Source organism: Tetrao urogallus, assembly GCF_951394365.1.
Source record: "Tetrao urogallus genome assembly, chromosome: 3".
In the NCBI taxonomy this organism is placed as follows: Eukaryota; Metazoa; Chordata; class Aves; order Galliformes; family Phasianidae; genus Tetrao; species Tetrao urogallus.
The window spans coordinates 288,864-316,319 of NC_136815.1; the positions used below are offsets into that span (position 1 = coordinate 288,864).

General features: G+C 51.8%; 2 protein-coding genes across 2 annotated transcripts in view; one reads left to right on the forward strand and one right to left on the reverse strand.

Moving 5' to 3' along the window:
• Window positions 1–9,581: 9,581 nt before the first annotated feature.
• On the forward strand, window positions 9,582–15,523 carry FAM83H (family with sequence similarity 83 member H; the record flags this gene model as incomplete). Its single annotated transcript, XM_079533410.1, is given in 5 exon segments — window positions 9,582–9,872; window positions 9,874–10,038; window positions 11,151–11,315; window positions 11,640–11,764; window positions 12,859–15,523. Coding segments are annotated over 5 exon segments (3,402 nt in total). The 5' UTR covers window positions 9,582–9,590.
• Window positions 15,524–20,598: 5,075 nt separating this feature from the next.
• The window catches only part of MAPK15 (mitogen-activated protein kinase 15), a gene marked incomplete at its 3' end in the record, with an annotated part of 33,565 nt that continues 26,707 nt past the window's right edge, over window positions 20,599–27,456 (reverse strand). Inside the window, exons 11-13 of the mRNA XM_079533192.1 lie at window positions 24,508–24,808; window positions 22,997–23,148; window positions 20,599–20,844 (exon numbers count right to left, since the gene is read on the reverse strand). Of these exons, the coding sequence (XP_079389318.1) occupies window positions 20,599–20,844; window positions 22,997–23,148; window positions 24,508–24,808 (699 nt within the window). The remainder of the gene's footprint in view (window positions 20,845–22,996; window positions 23,149–24,507; window positions 24,809–27,456) is intronic.

Consider the following 27,456-nt stretch of genomic DNA (forward strand, 5'->3'; position numbering starts at 1 on the left):
GCATTCCTGTTTGCTTCACCTTTCCAGTCCCCTTCTGCTATTTCAGTGTAGGTTTTATCGCTTTGCTGCTGCGGATCTTCCTTCAGAACGTGGCGCAGGGCTGGATGGAGGGATGGGCAGCAGCTCTTTGTGAGGGGTCGTTTTCACATGGCTGCAGGAGCTGGAGGAGCTGGAGGAGCTGAATGATAGCAGTGCGTGTAGTTCAGTTCCTGAATCGTAGAACCAGAACCCTAGAATGGCCTGGGTTGAAAAGGACCACAGTGCTCATCCGTAGGGTGCCATAGGGATCTGTAGGGTGCCATAGGGATCCATAGGGTACCATAGAGATCCACAAAGAGACATAATCATAGAATGATCACAGAATCCCAGCATGGCCTGGGTTGCAAAGCCTGCAATGCTCACCTGGTTCCAACCCCTGCTGTGTGCAGGTCGCCAACCAGCAGCCCAGGCTGCCCAGAGCCACATCCAGCCTGGCCTCCAATGCCTGCAGGGATGGGGCATCCACAGCCTCCTTGGGCAACCTGTGCCAGTGCCTCACCGCCCTCTGGCTGAAAATCTTCCTCCTCATATCCAACCCAAACCTCCCCTGGCTCACTTTAAAGCCATTCCCCTTGTCCTGTCACCACCCACCCTCACACACAGCCGTTCCCCTCCTGTTTATCCACTCCCTCCAAGCACTGAAGGCCACCATGAGGTCTCCCCGCAGCCTTCTCTTCTCCAAGCCAGACCAGCCCAGTTCCCTCAGCCTTTCCTCATAGGAGAGCTGCTCCAGCCCTCTGCTCATCTCAATGCCCTCCTCTGGACCCTCTCCAAGAGCTCCAGTCCTTCCTGTACACACATTTCGTGTATTATTTTTAGTTTGTGACTTAATTTCTTCGCCAGTTGCAGCAGTTCAGGTTCTCAAAAACATGGTGCCTGTGTTGTTGGGCTGTTTGGTTGCTTGGTTGGTTGGTTTTTGGGAGGGGGCTGAGTGAAGCTGTAGGAAGAGATTTGCAGGCGATGTTTAAGCAATAAGGCACCCCCTCATGGTGTTCCTCTTTTCTTATCAATGCTCCCTAAGCTTCTAGGATTAATCTTCTAGCCATCATGCACGAATGCCAATAAATGATGTCTGTCATCATCTTTGTCACTCTGGGTTCAGGAAATCTGAGAAGGGATTCAGTGCATTCTCATCCAAAGAACAAAGGCATGAAAGCAAACATTTGCATCTGAATTGAATGAGAGCCTTTGTCGGTGGGTTTAAGCAAGGTCCCACGTGGGCCTCCCATCTCTCAGGGCCCCCTCCCTGCTTTTACTTCTGCCCAACATCTCCTTCATTTCGGTTCTTTCCGGAGCTCCTACCTGACAGCTGCCACAGGTTTCATAGGGAATGAGGAGCTGCTTGTCATCTAATCACAGAATCCTTAGGGCTGGAAGGGACCTTGGAAGGTGCCCAACTGCCCTGCAATGCACAGGGACACAGAGAGGAGAAGGGGCCAACAGCTCCCCGTCCATTTCTGCTGCTCAGTTTGTTGCAGGGAGCAGTGAGGTCGCCTCTCAGCCTTCTTTTCTGCAGTCCAGCTGTGCTCAGCCTCTCCTTGCAGCACGTGGCTTCCAATTCCATCTCCAGGTTTCTTACCCTCCTCTGCACGCTTCCAAGTGTCTTCGTATCCTTTCTTATAAAGAGGCAATACTAAAAAAATAAATAGAAGTATCTTGGGAACCTCATTGTGAAAAACCAGTATTAGAATGTTACCATTTTCGCCTAATTTGTAGGGAATTAGTCATCAAATGTTGGCTTATTCTACTTATAACAGGAGACTCAGCCTAGGAGCAGCTTGATTAACAACACCAGATTCGAAGCGGTATCGCAGAGCTCTGCAGGTTTCATACAGCTGTTCCCCGTGGAGATAAAACCCAGTGATGCACGAACTGAAAGCAGTAAGAGCTGAGATGAAGTCTGCGAGGTGGGCAGAGCAGGGGGTACCTGCAGAGCTGCATGGAATCCAAAAGCTGTGGTTCTGCATCACAGTGCATTCCCATTCGCAGCAGTTTCTGCTCAGGATGTACCAAGCCATTTCTGTGGGATGGTTGGTCAGCTCATGTTTACCGTGGTAGCATGTGAAGCAAGATAATATCTGAAGCTGCAGCTGGCTTCTCTGCTGCTGGCATTGACAGGAAGTGCTTTGAAAGCGTGTTGCTCATTCTGTGCATCTTTCGCCATGCAAAGCCTGGGATGAGCTCTTGGTAGAACTGCAGCACGTGGGAAGCTGGAGGATGTTTATTGGGGTGAGATGTATTCCTGGGGTTTTCTTCGCAGAAGCTACTCGTGCTGTTTAGCCCTTACAAATGGTTCAGTGCAGACAGATGGTATTGGTTGTGCGTGGAGACAAAGCAGCATTCTTCGTGCAAGCCATTGTGTTGCTGCTGATTGGGAAATTAATGAGTGGCAGCCAATTCTGCAGCATGCAGAAAGCACCCGAAGCACATCGCATCACCTTACACAGCACTTGCCTTCTTTTCTAGCCATAGAAGTGCTAACAGCTGCTAACTAGAAAGCGCTCCAAGCTAACTGCTAACTAGAAGCCACTGGTCTGCTGGTTGGCAACCCTGCACATAGCAGGGGTTGGAACCAGATGAGCATTATGGTCCCTTTCAACCCAGGCCATTCTAGGACTCTATGATTCCACTCCAGTAGCTTTAAAGAAGGCTGTTGTATAGAATGTCATTGCATTATCACCGCAGGAGCAAATCCCTGCCTGCAGAGCATCCTTTTGGCCTGGGCAGTCGGCTGCCAATGTGTTTGACACAGGGGATAAAATAATGTTCATGGCGTCACAGAACCCCAGCATGGCCTGGGTGGCACAGGAGCACAGAGCTCACCTGGTTCCAACCCCTGCTGCATGCAGGTCGACAACCAGCAGCCCAGGCTGCCCAGAGAACCCACAGGGTGCCATAAGGATCCATAGTGAGCCACAGTGATCCATAGGGTGCCATAGGGATCCATAGGGTGCCATAAGGATCCACAGGGTGCCATAAGGATCCACAGCGTGCCATAGGGGACCCATAATCATAGAATCACAGAACCCCAGCATGGCCTGGGTTGCACAGGAGCACAGCGCTCACCTGGTTCCAACCCCTGCTGTGTGCAGGTCTCCAACCAGCAGCCCAGGCTGCCCAGAGCCACATCCAGCCTGGCCTCCAATGCCTGCAGGGATGGGGCATCCACAGCCTCCTTGGGCAGCCTGTTCCAGTGCCTCACCACCCTCTGGCTGAAAAACTTCCTTCCTCCTCATATCCAACCTAAACCTCCCCAGTCTCAGTTTAAAACCATTCCTCTTGTCCTATCGACGGCCTCAAGAGCAACTGGTTGTGTATATAAGGAAGGATGACCACAGTCTCTGAGCCCAATGGAAATTGGAAAGGGTTGAAGTTTCTGTATATGAGCAGAACAAGCTCGAATAAATGAGCATAATAATAATAATACTCTGATTGAGGACTACAGGCTTTACCCACAGGAACAGGCTGCCCAAGGAGGCTGTGGATGCCCCATCCCTGCAGGCATTGGAGGCCAGGCTGGATGTGGCTCTGTGCAGCCTGGGCTGCTGGTTGGCGACCTGCACACAGCAGGGCTTGGAACCAGGTGAGCGCTGTGCTCCTGTGCCACCCAGGCCACGCTGGGGTTCTGTAATACACTCTCAGTCTGTATCAACCCGTTTTCCATTCAGCACAACCACGAGGTGCAGACACTTGTTCCATTTCTCATATACCAGCAGTTGAAATGCCGGTGCAATAGGACCCCATCTTACTGAATGCCTTCCAGGTAGCTCCCAAGAACTGCCCTGCTGCTTTCGCTCTCCAGAATCCCATTATTTTTTTCCTAAGAGCTGCAGGATATTTAAGAATACTCCTGCTTAGGGTTTGTGCCACCTGCTTCCAAGCAGCCGTTCTGCTGTGGGACTGATTTGCAAGGAGGGGATTGGGGAAGCATCCTGAAAAGTGTGTTGACTTTGGGATTTCCTCACCCTTCCATTCTGGGTAATCTGATGACTTTGGAGGGTAAAGAGCTCATTTTTACAGCATTCAGCCTCTCCTTGGGAGCAGCACAACGCTCAGACACCGCTGCTCCCAGTTCATGGTACCCACTTGTTGGGGACTGTCCTTCTGTCCTTGCAGCTCCGAGCATTGAGGTTCATAGCAACGGATCCATAACTTCTGTTGTGTTTGTTGTTGTTTTTTTTTCTCCACAGTTCTCAGATTTGTGCCTCTGCTTTTGAAGATACCGGCAGCACCTGAAGGACGTGCGGAGCTGAATGGCAGAGCCTTAGCAGGCAGGCACAGCAATGGCACGCTCGGCAGACGGCGGCTGCTCCGCACGCAGGGTCTGATGGTGCTTCTTCAGCACTGCCTTCCGAGAAGGAGCTGCCTGGAAGAGGACGCGGCATCTCCCTCCCCACTTCTCACCCCGTAGCCCAGCAGGGTGACGGTGCAGATTTTCCAGCCCGGTTACTCGGCCGCAGGACCGGAGTTTGGTGCGATCCAGTTCGGGTGTTTGCTGCAGCCCTCTGGCTCTGTTTTCACAGGTAAAGGTGACGTGGGGGAACCGCCTCCCTTCCTCCCCGGCCCCACCTCAGCCCCACAGCTCTCATCCCTGAGGTCAGCACCGATCTGCCTGCCCTGCTGCCGGGGAGGGGGGGGCGGTGATGCCGTGTGCTGAGCAGCAGGACGGCCGATGGCCGCTCGACGTCCCAGACTGTGCTGACAAACCTGCTCGCTGCCTGCCCTGCGGGCCGTACCGCACCCTGGGCCCAGCCCACAGAGCCCAGCAGGCATCCCATGGCTTTCCCAGCCTAAGCTGACACTCCTTAAAGTGCACGCAGAGAAATGACAGCTTCCAACACGTATGTGCGGAGCCAACGCCCTCCTGCAAGGCTGTTTTTGCTGCGGCAGCACAACTGGGTGCAGATGTCTGTCCCTGTTTGTCTCATCAGCCTCCTTCCAAACCCTCCTGGGCTGCTGTCCTACCTCAGCTGTGATCTCTGTATTCAATCCCACAGGAATTCCTCCAGCTCTGTGTTTGGCTTAAGCCAAAGACTTAAAGAAGAACATGAATACGATTTTGCATTTTCAGAAATGCACTTCTTCAGTTGTTCACTTCTTGCTGGTTCATATTGGCAACCAGAAAGCCTGAGGTGACTTCAGCGGCTTCCTCCATTGCACACACAGCCCTGCTCAGCCTTCCTTGATTTCCTGCCCTGTCTTTCCAGCCACAGATGGTTAGAGAGTGGGAAAGGGTTCTGACAAAGCATTGCCTGTCCCTCCTGCTCACAGCTGCCTCCTCAGGCACTTCTTGTTGCCCACCAGAGACACAGGGGCCCTGTGAATATTAGTGCTGAGCAGTATAGACACTTGCAGAAAGCAGGCAGTTTCCCTCATAGAATGGCCTGGGTTGCACAGGAGCACAGCGCTCACCTGGTTCCAACCCCTGCTGTGTGCAGGTCGCCAACCAGCAGCCCAGGCTGCCCAGAGCCACATCCAGCCTGGCCTCCAAATGCCTGCAGGGATGGGGCATCCACAACAGAATCACAGAATGGCCCAGGTTGGAAGGGACCTCAAGGATCCCTGTAGATGGGGCCTCACAAGAGCTGTCTAGAGGGGAACAAACACCTGGCAATCACCTTCCTGTCCCTCTGGCCACCCCTTTTTCAATGCAGCACAGAACACGGTTGGCCTTCCGGACTGCAGGCGCTTACTGCTGGCTCACGTCCAGCTTGCCGTCCACCGGGACCCCCAGTCCTTCCCTGCAGGGCGGCTCTCAGGGAGAGGAGCATGTCCTTTTCATGGGGCATGACTCTTTTCAGTGATGAGTGGAGACAGGACAAGGGGAAACGGCCGGAAACTGCAGCATAGGAAGTTCTGCACCAATGTGCGAAGGAACTTCTGTACAGTGAGGTGACGGAGCACTGGAACAGGCTGCCAGGGAGGTGGGGGAGTCTATGGGTCCCAATGGGTCTCAACGTGTCTCTGTGGGTCCCACTGTTCACTGGAACAGGCTGCCAGGGAGGTGGTGGAGTCTCCTTCTCTGGAGATATTCAAGACCTGCCTGGATGCCGACCTGTGCAACCTGGTGTAGGAACTGCTTGGGCAGGGGGGTTGGACTCCATGATCTCTGAAGTTCCCTTCCAACCCCTACAATTCTGTGATTCTGTGATTCTGTCCTTTTGTCCAGCTGTCGGCACTCTCTCCCCTCCCCAGACTGCAGCTATTCAGCTGACATCCCCTCACCCAGGCAGCAGTGCCGTCTCCTGCTGCCATTGCCCCCTCCTTACCCCCCCCCAGTGCCACTTCAGCCACTGCAGCACCAGCATCGATACCACGCTTACAGCCAAACCGTGTGCCATCGTCATCGTTCATCCTCACCTGGATATTTGTTTCCCTGCCTCATGTACCCATTTCCCCCTGCACGGGTGTCCAGCAGTGCTTATCAGCTTGAGCTTCACGCAGCGGCTGCTGTGATGCACACATGGCTCACCGGTGAGCTGACCTCCTTATGGAAGTGCCAACTTACACACCCACCGTTTATGAGAGGCAGAATTGCTAATAGCAGCGGCTCGTGATTTGCATGGGGATGAATCCAACTGTTTTTTTCGCTCTGCAGTTTAGTCATTAGTGGGAATTTAGTTTGGAAAAGACCTGTCTGAAACTATTTTATTCATTAATTAGTTCTTGACTCAGAGACACTTGGCCTTTGTCAGCAATTGGGAACTGTAAATCCTGGTGAAATGTTAGTTGCATTGGGATGAGACTCACAGGTAGGTAGACCCATACGTGCGTTCAGTGCAGCTGGGTGCTGTGTTGAAGTGCAAACAGTTCTTCATCCTAGGATGCAGCGATGCTGGAAGTGACAGAAAAGCCAAAGCCAGACGAGAAGCAGTGCCTCCCATCAGACTGACGGTCAGAGGCTGAGATGAGCGCTGTGGTCCTTTTCAATCCAGGCCGTTCTGTGGTTCTATGATATCAATTTGGTATTTCCTTGCCAAGTGTGGCGAGCAGGGATGCCATAGGGAAGAGTGGCAATGCTTCCCCAGAGATTCTTGTGGTCCGCAGTGATACCTTTAATGGCTTCAGAGATTTCTTTCCATCTGTGGAGATGCCCACTTGCTTTCTGAACGCTTGCAATGTATCAGTAGCTAAAGCATCCTTTGGAAGGCATTCTGCACAGGAAGAGTTTGAGAAAGCTTTCCTGCTGTCCAGTCTGAAACCCACTGCCTGCTCGTTTCATTTGAAAGCCTTTCAGTTCTTGTAAGGAGAAAACAGCCATCTGTCCTGCTCACATTGTATGGACCTCTTCTCCGGGCTAAAGATTTGTACTTGGCGTTCATAACTGGCCAGCAGGTCGAGGGAGGCGATCCTCCCCCTCTACTCTGCCCTGGTAAGACCTCATCTGGAGTACTGCGTCCAGTTCTGGGCTCCCCAGTACAAAAAAGACAGGGATCTCTTGGAAAGAGTCCAGCGGAGGGCCACGAAGATGGTGAAGGGCCTGGAGCATCTCCCCTATGAGGAAAGGCTGAGTGAACTGGGTCTGTTCAGCCTTGAGAAAAGGAGACTGAGAGGGGAGCTGATCCAGGTCTATAAATATCTAAGGTGTGGGGGGCAGAATGGCGAGGCCGGACTCTTTTCAGTGGTGAGTGGAGACAGGACAAGGGGAAATGGCAGAAAATGGAGCATAGGAAGTTCCGCACAAACATGCGCAAGAACTTCTTTACAGTGAGGGTGACGGAGCACTGGAACAGGCTGCCCAGGGAGGTGGTGGAGTCTCCTTCTCTGGAGATGTTCAAGACCTGCCTGGATGCCGACCTGTGCGACCTGCTGTAGGGAACCTGCTTTGGCAGGGGGGTTGGACTCGATGATCTCTGGAGGTCCCTTCCAACCCCTACAGTTCTGTGATTCTGTGATTCTATGATTCTGTGATAATATCCCAGGCTGCATCGGAAGAGTGGCCAGCAGAGCAAAGGAGGTGGCGGTGCCTCTCTGCTCTGCCCTCCTGAGGCCCCAGATGGAGGATTGCATCCAAGTCTGAGGTCCCCAGGATAGGAAAGATAAGGAGGTTTTTGGAGAGGGTCCAGAGGAGGGCCACGAAGGTGGTCAGAGGGCTGGAGCACCTCTACTGTGAAGACAGTCTGGAGGAAATGGGCTTGTACCTGGTGTAGGGAACTGCTTTGGTGGGGGGGTTGGACTCGATGGTCTCTGGAGGTCCCTTCCAACCCTTGTGATTCTGTGAGTCTGTGATTCAGTGATTCTGTGATTGTACAGCCTGGAGAAGAGAAGGCTGCGGGGTGACCTCACTATGGCCTTTCAGTGTGTTGAGGGAGATCATAAACAGGAACTTTATGCATGGGTAGATAGTGATAGGACAAGAGAGAATGGTTTTAAACTGAAGGAAGGAAGATTTAGGGTAGGTTGTTGGGGAATTTTTTCACTGAGAAGGTGTTGAGGTGCTGAACAGATTGCCCAGCAGCTATGGATGCCCCATCCATCCCTGGAGTGTTCAAGGCCGGGTTGATGGGGCTGGATGGCGTTGGATGGGGTTGATGGGACTGGATGGGGTTGGATGGGGCTGGATGGGGTTGGATGGGGTTGATGGGGTTGGATGGGGTTGATGGGGTTGGATGGGGTTGGATGGGGTTGATGGGGCTGGATGGGCTGATGGGGCTGATGGGGCTGGATGGGGTTGGATGGGGCTGCATGGGGCTGCATGGGGTTGGACAGGGTTGTTTGGGGTTGGATGGGGCTGGATGGGGTTGATGGGGTTGGATGGGGCTGGATGGGGTTGGATGGGGTTGATGGGGTTGATGGGGCTGGATGGGGTTGATGGGGTTGGATGGGGCTGGATGGGGTTGATGGGGTTGGATGGGGCTGGATGGGGTTGGATGGGGTTGATGGGGTTGATGGGGCTGGATGGGGTTGATGGGGTTGGATGGGGCTGGATGGGGTTGATGGGGTTGGATGGGGCTGGATGGGGTTGGATGGGGTTGATGGGGTTGATGGGGTTGGATGGGTCTGGATGGGGTTGGATGGGGTTGGATGGGGTTGATGGAGTTGGATGGGGTTGATGGGGTTGGATGGGGCTGGATGGGGTTGGATGGGGCTGGATGGGGTTGGATGGGGTTGGATGGGGCTGGATGGGGTTGGATGGGGTTGATGGGGTTGATGGAGTTGGATGGGGTTGGATGGGGTTGGATGGGGTTGATGGGGTTGGATGGGGTTGATGGAGTTGGATGGGGTTGGATGGGGCTGGATGGGGCTGGATGGGGTTGGATGGGATTGGATGGGGTTGATGGGGTTGAACGGGATTGTATGGGGTCCTGGGCACCCTGTGCTACTATTTGATCTAGTGGTTGGCAATCCTGCCTGTGGCAGCAAGGCTGGAACCTGGTGATCCCTGAGCTCCCTTCCAATTCCCCAACATTCTCTTCTCTTCTGATTTTGCCATCGTGGCCTCTGAGCTTTCACCATTACGAGGACGGTTGTGTCACTGAAGTGGGCCTGCTGCCGTGGCTCTGGCCGTTCTCACTGTTGGCTCTTCTCTTCTTACAGCTCTCCCTCCCCCCATGGCTCGCCGATCTCAAAGCTCCTCGCAGGGGGACAACCCGCTTGACCCTAACTACCTTCCCCCCCACTACAAGGAGTATTACCGCCTGGCTCTGGATATACTCACCGAAGAGGGCAAAGAAAGTTACGAACGCTTTCTGGCAGAGGAGGCAGCCCCCGATTTCCTTTGCAACTCGGAGGTGGATCACATCCTACAGAACCTTCAGAAGCCCCAATATGCCAATCAGGAAGGTAACACAGACACGGCGGGGGACAACGACGTGGATGGATCCTCCGGGACGTTACTGGCCCATGAACTCAGACCTCGCCGTTCCGGAGCTCGACCTGGGCTGGCCCATGGTCTTTGGATTCAGGGGAACAGAAGTAACAACCCTGGTGCAACCGCCGCCCCCCGACAACCCCAGCATCAAGGAAGAGGCTCGCAGGATGATTCGAGCAGCTCAGCAGGTGAGACGTCAGGGAGTCTGAGAGCAGAGAGAGACCGTAAGCGTGTGAGAGGACGCGTCGTATCCTCTGCTGGGCTCCTTAATGTTCTCTGGGACCTGACAGAGAAGGAGGTTGATTCTGAAGCTGTTTATTTCATCAAAGCTGGCCTCTGTTCTCTGGGCTCGAGAAGAACTGTGTAAGGCCACAGTGAAGTACACCAAGAGTTCAGAGAATCACAGAGCAGCCGAGGTTAGAAAGGGGTCTCTGGAGGTCGTCCAGTCCAGCCTCTCTGCTCAGAGTCAATTAAAGAAGGTTACTGAGGGCTTTTCCTCCAGTGTCTCCAGGAGTGGAGGCTGCTGTCTTTCTGGGCACCCTGTTGCTAATCTTTCGTCACCCTTACAGTAAGAAGTTTCTCTTCTGTCCAAGTGCAACGTCCCACGTTTCAACGTGTGCCCATTGTGGCTTTTCAGTGGGTAACGCTGAGATGAGTTTCGTTGCATCTTCATTACTCCTTCCCACCAGGGAGTATTGTTATACGCTGATAAGAGCTGGGGAGGACAGGGAAATCCTACAGAGCTTTGAACCACGGGATCATTTCAGGTAGTTGTGGAGAGAGATGAGGGGTTTCCCTCCGGATTAAGCAGCCCCGGATCCCCAGCTGACACTCGTATGCCTTGTTTTCTGGAGCTACTGTCGAAGCTGCAATTAAAAGCTACTCAGAAGGTACTGGCGACATCTAGAGGCGGCTCTGCAGTGGCTGACTCAATATTAGCCAGGAATGTATTTAAAAAAGACAAATGTGCTGGAGGGAGTGAGGGGGTAGAGGCCAGGCAGGTCAGTGATACCTGCCACTGTGGTTCTGTGACCAAAAAATGCCTGCTGTGAGCACTGGGCTAATGAGGAATAAGGGAATGATCAGCGACAGTGAGGATCCTCGCTCACTTTGCAGCTCATGTCCACGATGCGCGCGTCAGATAGGAAACCTATTTCCAGTTCTGGAGCCCACTGAATAGGAAGTTGAAATGGAGTCAGTTTAACAGTGCAGCTTTGGAATGTTGCGTGCTGGGGAATATGAGCAGGGCGGCCGCAGGCAGGCACAGATCTCTGAAGACTTCCCTGTGTTCTTTTCCTAGGTGGTAGCCATAGTCATGGACATTTTCACTGACGTGGATCTGCTGTTTGAAGTGCTGGATGCTGCTGCTCGCAGAGTCCCCGTGTACATCTTGCTCGATGAAATGAACTCTCAGCTTTTCCTTGATACAGCTGCTAAATGCAGAGTCAATCTGAACTACGTGGAGGTGAGCAAACCAAAGACCAACCCGTCCTGCAATTCCCATCCTGAGAGAGGTACCTGTGGGGCACGTTGGGCTGTTCTTACAGTGAGAACCTGAGAAAGGGGAAACCGGGGCCAGAGAATAGAGAAATACACACGTGAAGCCAGGAGACCTGGCACAGTGTAGGCCTGAAGGCAAAGGGCACGCTGATAAAAAGGGTCGCTTATCCACTGCGCATGCAGACAGAACGGCTAGTGCTGGAGTGGAAAAATGGTGGCAGGAGGGATGTTAAGAGAGTAAGGGGAAAAAAGAGGGGGAGGGGAAGTAACAGCCTTGTCTGGTTTGCAGTACCTAAGGGTGAGAACAGTTTCTGGCCCAACCTACTACTGCCGCACGGGGATGTCTTTCAAAGGACACGTGAAGGAGAAATTCCTCCTGGTGGACTGCATGGTGGTGCTGAGTGGCAACTACAGGTGAGAAGCCCTGTGCTGTTAATCATAGAATCACAGAATCACAGAATTGTAGGGGTTGGAAGGGACCTCCAGAGATCATCGTGTCCAACCCCCCTGCCAAAGCAGGTTCCCTACAGCAGGTCGCACAGGTCAGCATCCAGGCAGGTCTGGAACATCTCCAGAGCAGGAGACTCCACCACCTCCCTGGGCAGCCTGTTCCAGTGAACAGTGGGACCCATAGAGACACGTTGGGACCCATAGAGACACGTTGGGACCCATAGAGACACATTGAGAGCCATAGAGACACATTGGGACCCATAGAGACACGTTGGGACCCATAGAGACACGTTGAGACTCATAGAGACACATTGGGACCCATAGAGACACGTTGGGACCCATAGAGACACGTTGGGACCCATAGACTCCCCCACCTCCCTGCAGCCTGTTCCAGCGCTCCTCCCCTCACTGCACAGCCGTTCCTTCGCACATTGGTGCAGAACTTCCTATGCTGCAGTTTCCAGCCGTTTCCCCTCGTCCTGTCTCCACTCCCCACTGAAAAGAGTCCGGCCTCACCATTCTGCCCCCCACACCGGTGTCACCGAATAATAGACTGCTGGGTAATGCAGTTTCAGCTGCTCCGAGCGAGGAAGTGTTAAACCTAACTCAAAAGAAGTGCCACCAAATCTAACCAAACAACCCAGTCCAAACCAGAACAGTTAAAAGAGGCCCAGGAGTATGTGTTTATGTTTCAAGTGCAAGTTAGATGTATGGAATTACCCATTTCCCATGTTTTCTTTATTAATGACTATACTCATAGGATCCTAGAATCCTAGAATCATAGAATCCTAGAATGGCCTGGGTTGGAAAGGACCATAATGATAATTCAGTTCCAACCCCCTGCTGTGTGCAGGTCACCAACCAGCAGCCCAGGCTGCCCAGAGCCACATCCAGCCTGGCCTCCAATGCCTGCAGGGATGGGGCATCCACAGCCTCCTTGGGCAGCCTGTTCCAGTGCTGAAAGTCAGGATGAATTTCTTCAGACGAGCAAATGGTGGAACACGGAGTAGTGCAGCCGAGTTTCTTGATGCTGACACTATCTTTGCTTCTCTTTGTAGTTTCATGTGGTCTTTTGAGAAGATTCACAGGAGCATTGCACACATCTTCCAGGGCGAGCTGGTGGCCAGCTTCGATGAAGAGTTCCGAATTTTGTTCGCACAGTCAGAACCTCTCGTTCCTCCAGCCAACGTCTTGGCAAAGGCAGAGAACCCCTTTGCCATGACTCCCTTCGGTAATAACATGCCGTTCTTTCCTAAAAAAGCACCCCTCATGTTCCAGAGGGACGACAACCTTTTTCCCTCCTTCATGGACAGAGTTGATCCAGACCGGTACTTCCTGTCCAACTTCCGGCGCGATGATTTGTTGCGCCATACCGTGGAGGGGTCAGCCATGCGAATGTACAAAAAGGTGGAGATGGAGAATGCTCAGATGGATCCCGTCAGGGGTTTTCTCCGTTCCAAGCAGCTGGAGTTGGATGCTTTTAAGAGACACAGTTTTGCAGAAGGAACGTTTGAAAATTTTGCTTCTTCTAAGCAATATGCCAGGCAGATGTTCATGAACAACATGGACGAATTTAAAATCCAGTCCAGCCATTTTCAGAAGGATCAGTTCTACCAGTACCAGTTTGAACACCCCCACCTTTCTGGCAGACCCCAGGGATTCTTTGACAGAATACGAGGTGGGAGGCCAGGATTCAATGAGTTGGAAGAGGGAGGGCCTCTTCCCTACGGAGAGGGACCCAGATACCCCGAACTTGAATCCGGTTTCCCACAGGAGGGTTTCCCCTTAAGGCTGGATTACGTGCCTTCGAATTCTTCCAGGGAAGTGAGACATGGCTCTGATCAGCTGAACCCTGCAGGCAACGGCCCGATGGGAATGATGCTGAGACGGCAGAATATAGGACAGAAGTTTATTTGCCAGACTTCTCCTACGCAGAAGCAAAGCCTGGAACAGCGCCTGTTCTTACAAGACAAAGACGAGGACCAAGATCAGGACAAGAACACTCAGGAAAATAGAACAGGTTTACGCAACTGGAGGATTTCTTCGTACCTCAGCGCGTACCAGTCGGAACCAGAAGAAGGTCTCCCGATGCCCATGGAATCGGAAGCCTATAATGATGTTCTTGGGGATCCCCTCGCAAAGCACCCCACTGACCTCATCCCAGCATTCAAATCCCCCGTGTCTTTTAATAGCAAGTCACTGGGGGTTGAAAACGCCAAAGAATTTGCGGATCCTGAAAGAGGAGGTGAAGAAACACCTCTGATGAAACAAGACGCCTTTAGGTCCAGAATAAATCCCTTGATCCAGAGGAGCTCCAGACTCAGGTCCTCTCTGATTTTCAACGCTGCCAAGTTAGATCAGCCTAACGCAACAGTAGAGAAGGTTCAGATGATCCACAAGGAACAAGTGTCCAATGAACTGACAAAGGACAATGAAACCATAAAGACGGCCACCTCGTCGAAAGTGGCGGAACTTCTAGAGAAGTACAAAGCTGTGGGCAAAGACGCCGAGCGAGCTACAGTCACTCACACCAAAGCCGTTTCTAGTTTTCTCCAGGAGGAATCACAGAACACGGAGAAGAAATGTACCAAATCCGTGCAATACAAGATTCTGGAGAGTAGAGTATTGGAGTCCAAAGACTCCTGCAGTACTTACAAGATGCACGGAGAGACTGACAGAGCGTTTGGAATGGCTTCGTCGGCCCCCCAGCTCATTGATGCTTTGAGTAAAGATCCCTTAGCACACCTGGGTGCTAAAGTGGACAAACTGTCATCTCGGTTTTACCCTATAGAGAATAAGCCCGCTCTTCCAGAAAAGGAGAGCCTTATATTTGTAGGAGATACTCAGAAATTGGCTCTTCCAGAAAAGAAGGAACGAGTGACGTTCAAGGAAGACGCTGAAAAATTGGTCAGTGCAGAACTGAAGAAACCACAGGGGAGGACGGGCACCACGTCAGTCATCGAAAACCTGTCTAAAGGTCCAGGATCCGACAGCTCCCTCAATAAATCCGAGGAAGAGTGTTCAAAACAGGAACAAAACACAATGGAGTTTTTAAGGAAAGGATCCCTGCGGCTGAAGCAGTTTCTGAACCCGAAAGGTGAAAAGAAACTGGAGGAGGAACCCAGTTGCGAGGTCGGAAAGTCTGACAAACAGCCCATGGGTCTCAAAAGATCTTCCATAGGCGACTGTCAGGAAATGGTGGTGGAGGAAGAAAAAAACCACAAATTTGCAACGCCGCTTCCTCCCAAAAGCAGCCAACCGACGCAGGGCAGATTTCCTTCATCCACAGCCAACATTCTGTACAGCAGCAATCTCCGTGATGACACCAAGGTGATTTTGGAACAAATCTCTGCTAACAGCCAGAAGAACAGAGCTGAACTGGCCAAGCAGCTGCCATCCACCAGCAATCCCGACCTTTCTAAGTCAACCATGAGCTTGGAAAGGAAAGCCGAGAAGGAGAAAAGCTGCAACATCCACAGGTCGGAGAGCTTTGGGAGCCAGAAGCGAAACGTTCAGCGGCAGCCATCGGAGGACAGAGACACGCTGCTGAAAAAAATGGAGAACATGCGGAAGGAAAAGAGGGTGTACAGCAGGTTTGAGGTCTTCTGCAAAAAGGATGAGCATACGAGTCAGAGCGAGGAGGAGTACGACGCGGACGCCAAGGACAAGAAGATGGGAAAGTTCATGCCCAAAATCCTGGGGACCTTCAAGACCAAAAAATGATCATAGGAGCGCTGTTTAATTCCGTATCGTCACTGACTGGCAAAGCCGATGAGGGAGAAACACGTTTATGACGGCTGCGAAGCTCTTCGAGGTTGGCAAGCGGGATGTGTTCAGCATTACTCCTATGGCACAGATCGCCCCGTAGAGTCGTGTGGTAACAGGGAACCTTGTTACAGTATATTTAAAATAAAATTATTAAATTGCCAAGACGCTGACAATAATGATGTCTCTTTATCTAACGGCCAGGGACTCTTCCCAGTGGTCAGGAAAAATAATTCCACTTTCAGTAAGGAGAGAAAAAGCAAAAAAAGAAAAAGAAAAACCAATGCTTGAGTTCAGTCAGTGAAAGCAAAGCACATATGCTGTTTCTCAGGTGCAGGTTTCGTTACTTTGCATTGATGGCCGAGCTGATTTGGGAGCTCCCTTCTTGAAGAATGATAGAGAAAAATACACGAGTAATTTTTTTTCCCTTAGGTGTGACTGTGGTCTGGTCTGCCCAGTTTTCCTGCTTACTGCTTTATCAGCCTGTCGGTTAAGTGTTATTATTAGTTTGTTTTCTTGTGTGTAATGGAAGTATTGCATTGGAGACCGAGCTGAGAATAGCAGCTGCACGGCCATAAAAGAGGAAAGTGACGATTAATTAATGGAGAAAGAGATGATTTCAGAATCATCATCGTGCTTTTCATCTGAGTGGAGAATTTCAGCCATTATAGTTAAGTAGTGATTTATGTAATCCTGATCCATGAGTGGAGAATTGCTGTGAAATTACACTAAGTTCGTTGAATGAAGGGGGGGAGGGCCGTTAGCATCTTTGGTCCAAGATCAGAAGTGCTTTACTCACAGCTTCCTTGCAGGGCCTTGGTATCAAGCTGAGCACGCAGTATTGAGCACAGCCCGGATCAGTCAGCGATTGCAATTACAGACCAACAGGTTTGTGCTGACGCGCTGTGTCGCGCCATCGTGATGGACAGAAGGGCCAGGAAGCAATCGGACACACGGCTCGAGTTTCCTCTTCCCTCAGCTTGGGCTGTTCCCACGTGGCGTCCCCTAGGATTGCCAAACTGGGATCTGACTTCGTTTTCCTTTATTTTTCCTGGCTAAGGAGATGGGAGAGAAGAACGATTACTGTGTCCAGTTTTGGGCCCCTCACTTGCAAGAAAGATATTGAGGCCCTGGAACGTGTTCAAAGGAGGGCAATGAAATGGTGAGGGGTCTGAGGAGAGGCAGAAGGAGCTGGGAATGTTCAGCCTGGAGAAGAGGAGCTCAGGGCAGAGCTCACTGCTCTCTATAACTTCCTGAAGGGAGGCTGCAGTGAGCTGGGGGTCGGCCTCTGCTCTCGTGCCATCAGTGATGGGAGCAGAGGGAACGGCTTCAAGCTGCGGCAGGGGAGATTCAGGCTGGGCATGAGGAAGAATGAGGTGCACAAAGGGTGGGCAGCACTGCAATGGATGCCCAGGGAGGTGGGGGAGGCACCGAGCCTGGGGGTGTTGAAGGAAAGGCTGGATGCTGTGCTGAGGGCCGTGGTTCAGTGGGAGCTGTTGGTGATGGGTGAACGGTTGGACTGGGGGAGCTTGGAGGTCTTTTCCAACCTTGGTGATTCTATGATTCTATGAACGATCACGCACGGCTTCTGGATTTCTTGTTTCCGTCGGTGTTCAACTTCTGAGCTGCAAGCTCAGCAAACCTATCGAGGCGCACGGCTGATGGATGGAGGCTGCTCCAGATCCTGAAGGTAACTTTGAGACTGCAGGAGTTCTCTTTTGGATACCAGCTCCCACGGCAGCAGGCTCTACGTGCTCTGCATGGCTGTAACTGTGGCTATTTTCTGCTTATTGAAAAACTTAGAAATGAAGACATGAAAGAAAATCACCCCGTCTCCATGTTGCCACTGATGGTGGTAAAAAAAAAAACAAACTGTAAGAATCAAGAGAGCTTATCGCCTCAATATAAGAAATTCAACCTAGAAGTAAATTTGAGAGGAAAAATAGGGAAGAACCAGTCAAAATTGGGGGAAAAAAAGGCTGAAGTGGCGTTCTTATTAATATTCCATATTATACAAATGTATTCTATTTCAGAAACAAACCGTAATCAGTGACATAGGTGCAAATTCATAAATCAGGGCTGTACACACACATCATTTTAGTACTGAATCAGATCCGCTGGCTGAGAAGTCCCAAAATGAGCTGCGGTGATAAAGAATCATAGAATCATAGAATCATAGAATCACCAAGGTTGGAAAAGACCTCAAAGCTCATCCAGTCCAACCGTTCACCTATTCCCAACAGCTCCCACTGAACCACGGCCCTCAGCACAGCATCCAGCCTTTCCTTCAACACCCCCAGGCTCGGTGCCTCCCCCACCTCCCTGGGCATCCATTGCAGTGCTGCCCACCTTTCTGACACCTCATTCTTCCTCATGCCCAGCCTGAATCTCCCCTGCCGCAGCTTGAAGCCGTTCCCTCTGCTCCCATCACTGATGGCACGAGAGCAGAGGCCGACCCCCAGCTCCCTGCAGCCTGCCTTCAGGAAGTTATAGAGAGCAGTGAGCTCTGCCCTGAGCTCCTCTTCTCCAGGCTGAACATTCCCAGCTCCTTCAGCCTCTCCTCATCAGCCCTGTGCTCCAGACCCCTCACCATTTCGTTGCCCTCCTTTGAACACGTTCCAGGGCCTCCATGTCTTTCTTGCAGTGAGGGGCCCAAAACTGGACACAGCACTCGAGGTGCGGCCTCACCAGTCCTGAATACAGGGGCACAATCACCTCTCTGCTCCTGCTGGCAGCACTGTTTCTGATGCAGGCCAGGCTGCCATTGGCCTTCTTGGCCACCTGGGCACACTGCTGGCTCCTGTTCAGCCCAGCATCCATCCATACCCCCAGGTCCATTTCCTCTACGCCGTCCTGCAGCCACACCGCCCCAAGCCTGCAGCGTCGCCTGGGGTTGTTGTAGCCCAAGTGCAGGACCCGGCATTTGGCCTTGTTGAACCTCATCCCATTGACACCCAAGACACCTCTGTCAGATGGGGCAGGTAGAGCTGAGCCATGCTCTGTATTTTATATCCTACTGTATGTGTGTGTATGCACATATGGTGTGTGATACACCAGCCCTGTGTGGGTAATACAAATATTTCTTACTTCCCCAGCCCTTCACAAACCTGCTCCACTGCCGTTCTATAAGAGATGTTGGGAATGCGATTATTTCTGTAGGGCAGATTAGACAAACATTGTGGAATCCTGCTGTCGTTGTTTGGGTTGGAGGATTTGATCCTGCTCAGCACGGTGTGTTCTGTGTACAAATGTGTTCCTGATCAGAACCAGAATGGCTCATCTCTTGTGCTGAGCTGGGAGCAGCTGCTGTGGGCTCTGTGCAAGTATTGCTGAATGAATCCTAGTCATAGAAGGGATTCGGTTGGAAGGAACCTCACAGATCAGTCAGTTCCAACCAACGGCCTTGGGCTGGGTGCATCGTGGTCCTTTTCAACACAGGCCATTCTAGGATTCTGTGATTCTATGGATCCCTATGGCATCCCATGGATCCTTATGGCACCCTACAGATCCCTATGGCACCCTATGGATCCCTATGGCACCCTATGGATCCCTATGGCACCCTATGGATTCTTATGGCACCCTATGGATCCTATGGATCCCTATGGATCCCTATGGCACCCTATGGCATCCTATGGATCCTTACGACATCCTATGGATCCCTATGCACCCTATGGATCCTTATGGCATCCTATGGATCCCTATGGCACCCTATGGATCCCTATGGCACCTTATGGATCTTTATGGCATCCTATGGATTCCTATGGCACCCTACGGATCCTTATGGCACCCTATGGGTTCTTATGGCACCCCATGGATCCCTATGGCACCCTATGGATCCTTATAGCACCCTATGGATCCCTATGGCACCCTATGGATCCTTATGGCACCCCATGGATCCCTATGGCACCCTATAGATCCTTATAGCACCCTATGGATCCCTATGGCACCCTATGGATCCTTATGGCACCCCATGGATCCCTATGGCACCTTATGGATCTTTATGGCATCCTATGGATTCCTATGGCACCCTACGGATCCCTATGGCACCCTGTGGATCCTTATGGCACCCTATGGATCCTTATGACATCCTACGGATCCCTATGGCACCCCATGGATCCCCATGGCACCCTATGGGTTCTTATGGCACCCCATGGATCCCTATGGCACCCTATGGATCCTTATAGCACCCTATGGATCCCTATGGCACCCTATGGATCCTTATGGCACCCTATGGATCCCTATGGCACCCTATGGATCCTTATAGCATCCTAAGGATCCTTATAGCATCCTAAGGATCCCTATGGCACCTTCTGGATCCCTATGGCACCCTATGGATCCTTATGGCACCATAGGGAAGTTGCCGTCATCTTACATATTGAACAGGACACCCCTTGTGTATTTCCCCCTTCTACAGACTGCAAACAGCCACTAAATACACATTTGTTTGTAGTGCAACACGGAAGATTTATTGTTGCAGCGCTTATATTGTGAATAGGTGGTAGGTAGAGCATGAAGCGTTCTAGCAGAGCCCACTCATACTTCAAAGGCTTTTCTACTTGATTGTGTTGAAAGCAATCATCACTGATTTTGCTTATTCGGGCTCATTCACTTGCCCTGAAAGAGTCATCTATCAATTAGCGTGATATAAAACGAAGGGCTTGAAGATGAAGATGAAGAGTTCAGCCTCCTTGATCTTCAGGAAGCAGACGGCTAATTGTTCTGCTCAAAAAGCGCCTGGATTGAGGCAGTGCCTCTGACCAAAGGAATTTGGATGCGTCTGAAGGCAGCCAAGTGTGGAACAATGCAGCCTTCTGTGGTTTTTTTGCAGCGGTGAAAATAAGGAACACGGACAGAACTCTCATGGTATGGGAGCAAATAGTTGGGAAGATTAGAAAGCGAAAGGATTCATTTCTTTTCCTTGCTGGTGTGTCCCAGGGAAAGCAGTATGGTTGTTCCAAGCAGTGAATTCCTGTTCAGCTGGGACAACTTCAAATGCCTTCTATACTGAGCTCCCATTCACTGTTCTGGCTTCGTTAGGGGGCTGACGAGGCCTGGGTTGAACTCTTCCATATTGGCTCCTCGTGTTGTTGGGAGGAATTTGAGATCGGAAGACTCTGCAGTGCAGATTTGCATATGGTTCCATAGGCCTGAGAATAACTGCCCATGGACGCCTTGGGATCGCCGGCAGCTCCCACGTTCGCGGTGATATGGAACATCTTTTTACTGCATTTCTGAAGGGGGCGAACGTCTTTGCTGTGGAGTTGAGTATTTCGTGGGTGCTGTGTGAGAAATAAAAGCCGAGGCAGTTAGGAATCTGCAAACAGCTTTCTGAAATACAAATAAGGAGCACAGAATTTGCATCACCTGAGTAGTGGAAGGCATCGTGAAGGTTAACTAGCAAACATGAAGGACAGTGTGGTGAAAATGGCATGAGGAAGAAAGGCTTTAAAATAGGAAAGTCAAGTATGAGCTAATGGCACTGGAGCAAAAAGGCCTGTTTGGGTAGCAACTATTTCCACAGGTAGTGAATGCTGTACATAAATGCACAAAACAGACCATCGTTCCCCAGAATCCCCTCCTGGTTTCTGGCAATCAAGTGGCTTGGTGTCTGAGCTGGAGGCTGCAGATGGACACCAATGCCAGAATAAAGGTTAATCGTGTGCCACTGACTCAGACTCAAATGGCTGAGGACAGGAGTTGCTGGAGCCTGGCTGGGTGCTGAAAATGAGCGCAGAGCAAGTTGGAATGTCAGAACTTCTCAGCTCCTGCTGAGGCTGAAGGAAAAAGATGGAAAAGTTGTCATTTCACAGTATCACAGCATCACAGAATTGTAGGGGTTGGAAGGGACCTCCAGAGATCATCGAGTCCAAACCCCTGCCAAAGCAGGTTCCCTACAGCAGGTTGCACAGGTCGGCATCCAGGCAGGTCTTGAACATCTCCAGAGCAGGAGACTCCACCACCTCCCTGGGCAGCCTGTTCCAGTGCTCCGTCACCTCACTGTACAGAAGTTCTTGTGCATGTTTGTGCAGAACTTCCTATGCTGCAGTTTCCGGCCGTTTCCCCTCGTCCTGTCTCCACTCACCACTGAAAAGAGTCCGGCCTCGCCATTCTGCCCCCCACACCTCAGATATTTACAGACCTGGATCAGCTCCTCTCTCAGCCTTCTTTTCCCCATGCTGAACAGACCCAGCTCACTCAGCCTTTCTCCATAGCAGAGATGCTCCAGGCCCCTCACCATCTTGGTGGCCCTCCGCTGGACTCTTCCCAAGAGATCCCTGTCTGTTTTGTGCTGGGGAGCCCAGAACTGGACGCCGTGCTCCAGATGAGGCCTCACCAGGGCAGAGCAGAGGGGGAGGATCGCCTCCCTCGACCTGCTGGCCACGCTCTGTGCAATGCACCCCAGGATGCCATTGGCCCTCTTGGCCACAAGGGCACACTGCTGGCTCATGGCCGACCTGCCGTCCACCAGGACACCCAGGTCCCTCTCCGCAGAGCTCCCCTCCAGCAGCTCATCCCCCAGCCTGTACTGCTGCATGCCATTATTCCTCCCAAACACACGATCAGTCACAATGCTGATGGGCACCCAGTGCCACTGGCAGTGGTCAGTGTGAGCCTTCTGGGGAACAGACACAAAGCACAGGCTGCGTGCAGCACGATCTTCTCCCTGTCAGGCACTTACAGCAACAGGCAGTGAGTCACAAGAACCCACAGATCCTTCAAATGACGATGTTCGTATCTTTCAATGAGAAGCTGGTGAGGCTCAGAGAGGCTGTGGATTCCCCGTCCCTGGAGGAGCCCCAGGCTGGGCTGCATGGGGCCGTGGGCAGCCTCACGTACTGCTTGACTCAGCCACTGTGCCAGGGGCTTGGAAACGATGACCTTAGTGGCCCTTCCAACTCAAGCCATGCTGTGACTCCACAGTTCTCACGAATGCCTGGACTTCAATATTCCAGGGAAAAGTTTGTGCTCATGAAGCCACCCGTCAGCATCGGGTATGTAGGAGGTGTAAGGTGAAACTCCTCTGCCCCCGGTGATTCCTTCACACGGGGTTTTAAACTACAGCACCAGACAAAACACTGGGAATGCAGGTATTGCAGCACTGAGGATCAGAGCTTGAAAGCTCCTGTCTGAATCTACTGCGTGCTACAAGTAAGTTGTGACGGGTGATTTCCAGACAAATTTCACTCAGCACACCGTGCAGCACTGCATACAGATGTTCACATATCCTCTGCAAGCCCAGCTGCGTTACTGAACTCAGCTGCTGGTACATTTGACTGACATTACAGGCAATGAAATTGCATTCCATCTGATGGGCGCTCATTAATTAATAACTCATCGACATCACTTGCCACTCATCCAAGTTTCTTTACCGAGTTACAAATCATGAGATTTGGTCACTGAACTTTTTTTCTGCATAGGACTGCTACTTACAAGGGAAAGGTTCTGTACGCTTGCAGGAAGCTGAGTATTTGCATTTGCCCACATAATTTGTCTCCTCTGCTTCCCATTGCTGGCAGTTCTTCCCTGCTGAGGAGGTGGTGCAGAATGGTTCCTGATGACAGCACCAGAATTTGCATTACCTGCTGGAGGAAAAACATGAGAAAAAGTAGGAAGATCAGGAGGACAAAGAATGCATTGAGGTAGGGACAGAATATAAAAACAGAGTCAGCCTTGGCCGCCTCCCTTCCTCTTACAGGACAAAAATATTCAGAATGCATCACAGAACCATAGAAAGGCCTGGGTTGGAAAGGACCACAATGATCACTGAGTTCCAACCCCCTGCTGTGTGCAGGGTCACCAACCAGCAGCCCAGGCTGCCCAGAGAACACATAGGGTGCCACAGGGATTCATAGGGTGCCATAGGGACCCATAGGGTGCCATAGGGATCCATAGGGTGCCATAGGGACCCACAGCAGTGCCATAAGGATCCATAGGGTGCCATAAGGACCCACAGCAGTGCCATAAGAATCCATAGGGTGCCAGAGGGATCCATAGGCTGTGCTAAGGATGCATAATTTCCTTAAGGCCCTGCGGATCCATAGGTCACCTTTGGGTGCCATAAGGATCCATAGACTGTCCTAAGAATCCATAGGGTGCGATTGGGATCCAATGGGTGCCATAAGGATCCATAGGGATGCCCTGGGGATGCATGGGGTGCCATAGGGACCCATAGCATCATAGAATCCCAGCATGGCCTGGGTTGCACAGGAGCTCAGTGCTCACCTGGTTCCAACCCCTGCTGTGTGCAGGTCGCCAACCAGCAGCCCAGCCTGCACAGAGAACCCACACTGATTGAGATTGATCAGGTGCCATAGAGATTGATAGGGTGCCATAGGGTCTACAGGGAGCCATAACGATCCACAGGCTGCTATAAAGATCCACAGGGTGCCATAAGAACCCATAGGGTGCCATAGGGACCCATAGGGTGCTATAAGGACCCATAGGGTGCCATAGGGATCCATAGGGTGCCATAGGGATCCATAAGGATCCACAGGGTGCCATAATCATAGAATCATCCCAGCATGGCCTGGGTTGCACAGGAGCACAGCGCTCACCTGGTTCCAACCCCTGCTGTGTGCAAGTCACCAACCAGCAGCCCAGGCTGCCCAGAGCCACATCCAGCCTGGCCTCCAATGCCTGCAGGGATGGGGCATCCACAGCCTCCTTGGGCAACCTGTGCCAGTGCCTCACCGCCCTCTGGCTCAAAAACTTCCTCCTCAGATCCAACCCAAACCTCCCCTGTCTCACTTTAAAGCCATTCCCCTTGTCCTGTCACCACCCACCCTCACACACAGCCGTTCCCCTCCTGTTTATCCGCTCCCTCCAAGCACTGAAGGCCACCATGAGGTCTCCCTTCAGCCTTCTCTTCTCCAAGCCAAACCAGCCCAGTTCCCTCAGCCTTTCTCTCAGGAGAGCATTCACTGCACGACGGCAGTACCTACTTTGAACAGCACAGTGTGTGATGGGGTTGTAGATCACACCGATCTTTGATCTCTGACACGAAGATGTTGAGAAGTCTTTGCTCTGGTTGGATACCTCTGCCTGGACACTGGCTGTACTTCCAGCATCCCCGTGTGGATGTTTTGGCAGAGGTGGTGGTGGCATTCCGTGGCTTTTCCTGGTGGTTAAAGTCGCAGGATTGGAATATGGAAAGAATAGTCTGGGTTGAGATTGACTCAATTCAGTGTCTCCTCTCTGCGTTTGCTCCTTTGGGTGGCTATTTACTTTCTTTTCAAGGATCATCTACAGAAAAAAAGAGAAGCTGGTTAGACTTAAAACAGCTAAGAAGCAAAGCAGAGGGATAAAACACAAACAAACGTTTGTAGGAGACAAACACGCAAATACATTACTTCCCAGGATATGAAATAATTACAGTTTGAAAATTAATTTGGCATCGGAAAGAAGATAAACATAATATTCTCAGCAGAAAGAAAGAACGGGCTGAAGCATTAAGAAAAAGGTTGGACTCAATAGATGATTTTAGCACATCTTGAGGGGGAATATCAGTACACAAAGTTGGCATTAAGCATTTCAAGGGCAGAATCGATGCGCCAAGGAAAAGGTAACTGTGCTGCTTCTTCCCATCTCCCTCTAGGATCGTGTTAAGCCGATTCATGAACAGTCAGACATTCACTCCAGCTCCTTCACAGTCCTTTCTCAGCTCCCTCTGCATGTTGGCTGTTACCACAGCATGCTTTGGGTCGGAAGGGACCTGTTAGGCCTGTTAGCCTGACCTCGGTGCCAGGGAAGGTGATGGAGCAGATTGTCTGGAGGGAGATCATGCAGGGGGATCAGGCCTAGCAGCATGGGTTCGTGAAGGGCAGGTCCTGCTTGACCAACCTGATCTCCTTCTATGATCCGGTGACCCATCTGGTGGATGAGGAAAAGGCTGTTGATGTGCTCTGCCTAGACTTCAGCAAAGCCTTTGGCACTGTCTCCCACAGCATTCTCCTGCAGAAGCTGGCAGCCCGAGGCTTGGATGGCTGCACTGTGGGCTGGGTGAGGAGCTGGCTGGAGGGCCGGGCACAGAGAGTGGTGGTGAATGGAGTCAAATCCAGCTGGCGACCGGTCGTGAGCGGTGTTCCCCAGGGGTCGGTGCTGGGCCTGTCCTCTTCAATATCTTTATTGATGACCTCGATGAGGGCATCGAGTGCACCCTCAGTACATTCGCAGATGACACCAAATGGGCTGGAAGTGTGGATCTGCCTGGGGGTGGAGAGGCCCTACAGAGGGATCTGGACAGGCTGGAGAGCTGGGCTGAAGCCCATGGGATGAGGTTCAACAAGGCCAAATGCCGGGTCCTGCACTTGGGCTACAACAACCCCAGGCGACGCTGCAGGCTTGGGGCGGTGTGGCTGCAGGACGGCGTAGAGGAAATGGACCTGGGGGTATGGATGGATGCTGGGCTGAACAGGAGCCAGCAGTGTGCCCAGGTGGCCAAGAAGGCCAATGGCAGCCTGGCCTGCATCAGAAATGGCCAGCAGGAGCAGAGAGGTGATTGTGCCCCTGTACTCAGCACTAGTGAGGCCGCACCTCGAGTGCTGTGTCCAGTTTTGGGCCCCTCACTGCAAGAAAGACATGGAGGCCCTGGAACGTGTTCAAAGGAGGGCAACGAAATGGTGAGGGGTCTGGAACACAGGGCTGATGAGGAGAGGCTGAAGGAGCTGGGAATGTTCAGCCTGGAGAAGAGGAGCTCAGGGCAGAGCTCACTGCTCTCTATGGCTGCCTGAAGGCAGGCTGCAGGGAGCTGGGGGTCGGCCTCTGCTCTCGTGCCATCAGTGATGGGAGCAGAGGGAACGGCTTCAAGCTGCGGCAGGGGAGATTCAGGCTGGACATGAGGAAGAATGAGGTGTCAGAAAGGTGGGCAGCACTGCAATGGATGCCCAGGGAGGTGGGGGAGGCACCGAGCCTGGGGGTGTTCAAGGAAAGGCTGGATGCTGTGCTGAGGGCCGTGGTTTAGTGGGAGCTGTTGGTGATGGGTGAGCGGTTGGACTGGGGGAGCTTGGAGGTCTTTTCCAACCTTGGTGATTCTATGATTCTATGACCTTTAAGTGCACGCAGTTCCACCCTGCTGTAGGCAGGGGCAGCCCCCCACAGCCCCGTCCAGCCTGGCCTCCAGTGCTTCCAGGAAGGGACACCCACAGATCCACAGCCTCACCCTGCAACCTGTTCCAGTGCCTCCCCATCCTGACAGTAAAGAATTTCTACCTAATATCTCCTCTCTGCGCCCCCTCTTCCAGTTCGACCCCTTCCCCCAGCATCAGAACCCTTCCAAGGTTTTGGGTCTTGGTGCAATCTGCTCTCACCCTCCTCTGATCGCAGCCATGCCCAGTTTGACACATGACAAGAATCAGTTAAAACTTGTTTCCTACCCTTTAACCTAGACCATGAGCAGCCTGCTAACATTTAGAACATCTTTTCTATGTTCAGTTTCCATTTAGGCATTTGCTCATCACTCCTAACACTTTTCCACAGCAACATTTGCTAGTTTTTCTCTCTATCAAAGACCTCAAATTAATTTTAAGTAGGTTCAGTTCTCTTTTTCTTCAAGCCAACTTTATTTTTCCTCACCCTGGGAAGGTGGGCACCTTTAGCAGCCATTCTCATTGCACCTTTCCATCTGTAAGCTTCCTTCTCAGTCTTCTCTTCCCACTTTTCCATCTGTAAGCTTCCTTCTCAATCTTCTCTTCCCACTTTTCCATCTGTAAGCTTCCTTCTCAGTCTTCTCTTCCCACTGCCACTCTTTCCAGTGCCTTTTTCACTACCTTCAAACTCCCACATTCGTTTTCCAGCTCCTGCTCTTCTCACCGTCTTCCTGCTCTGCCTCCTAATGACAAATTGTTCATCCTGAAATCGCATCCCCTTTTGCTGCTCCTTTGATTTCTCTCGTT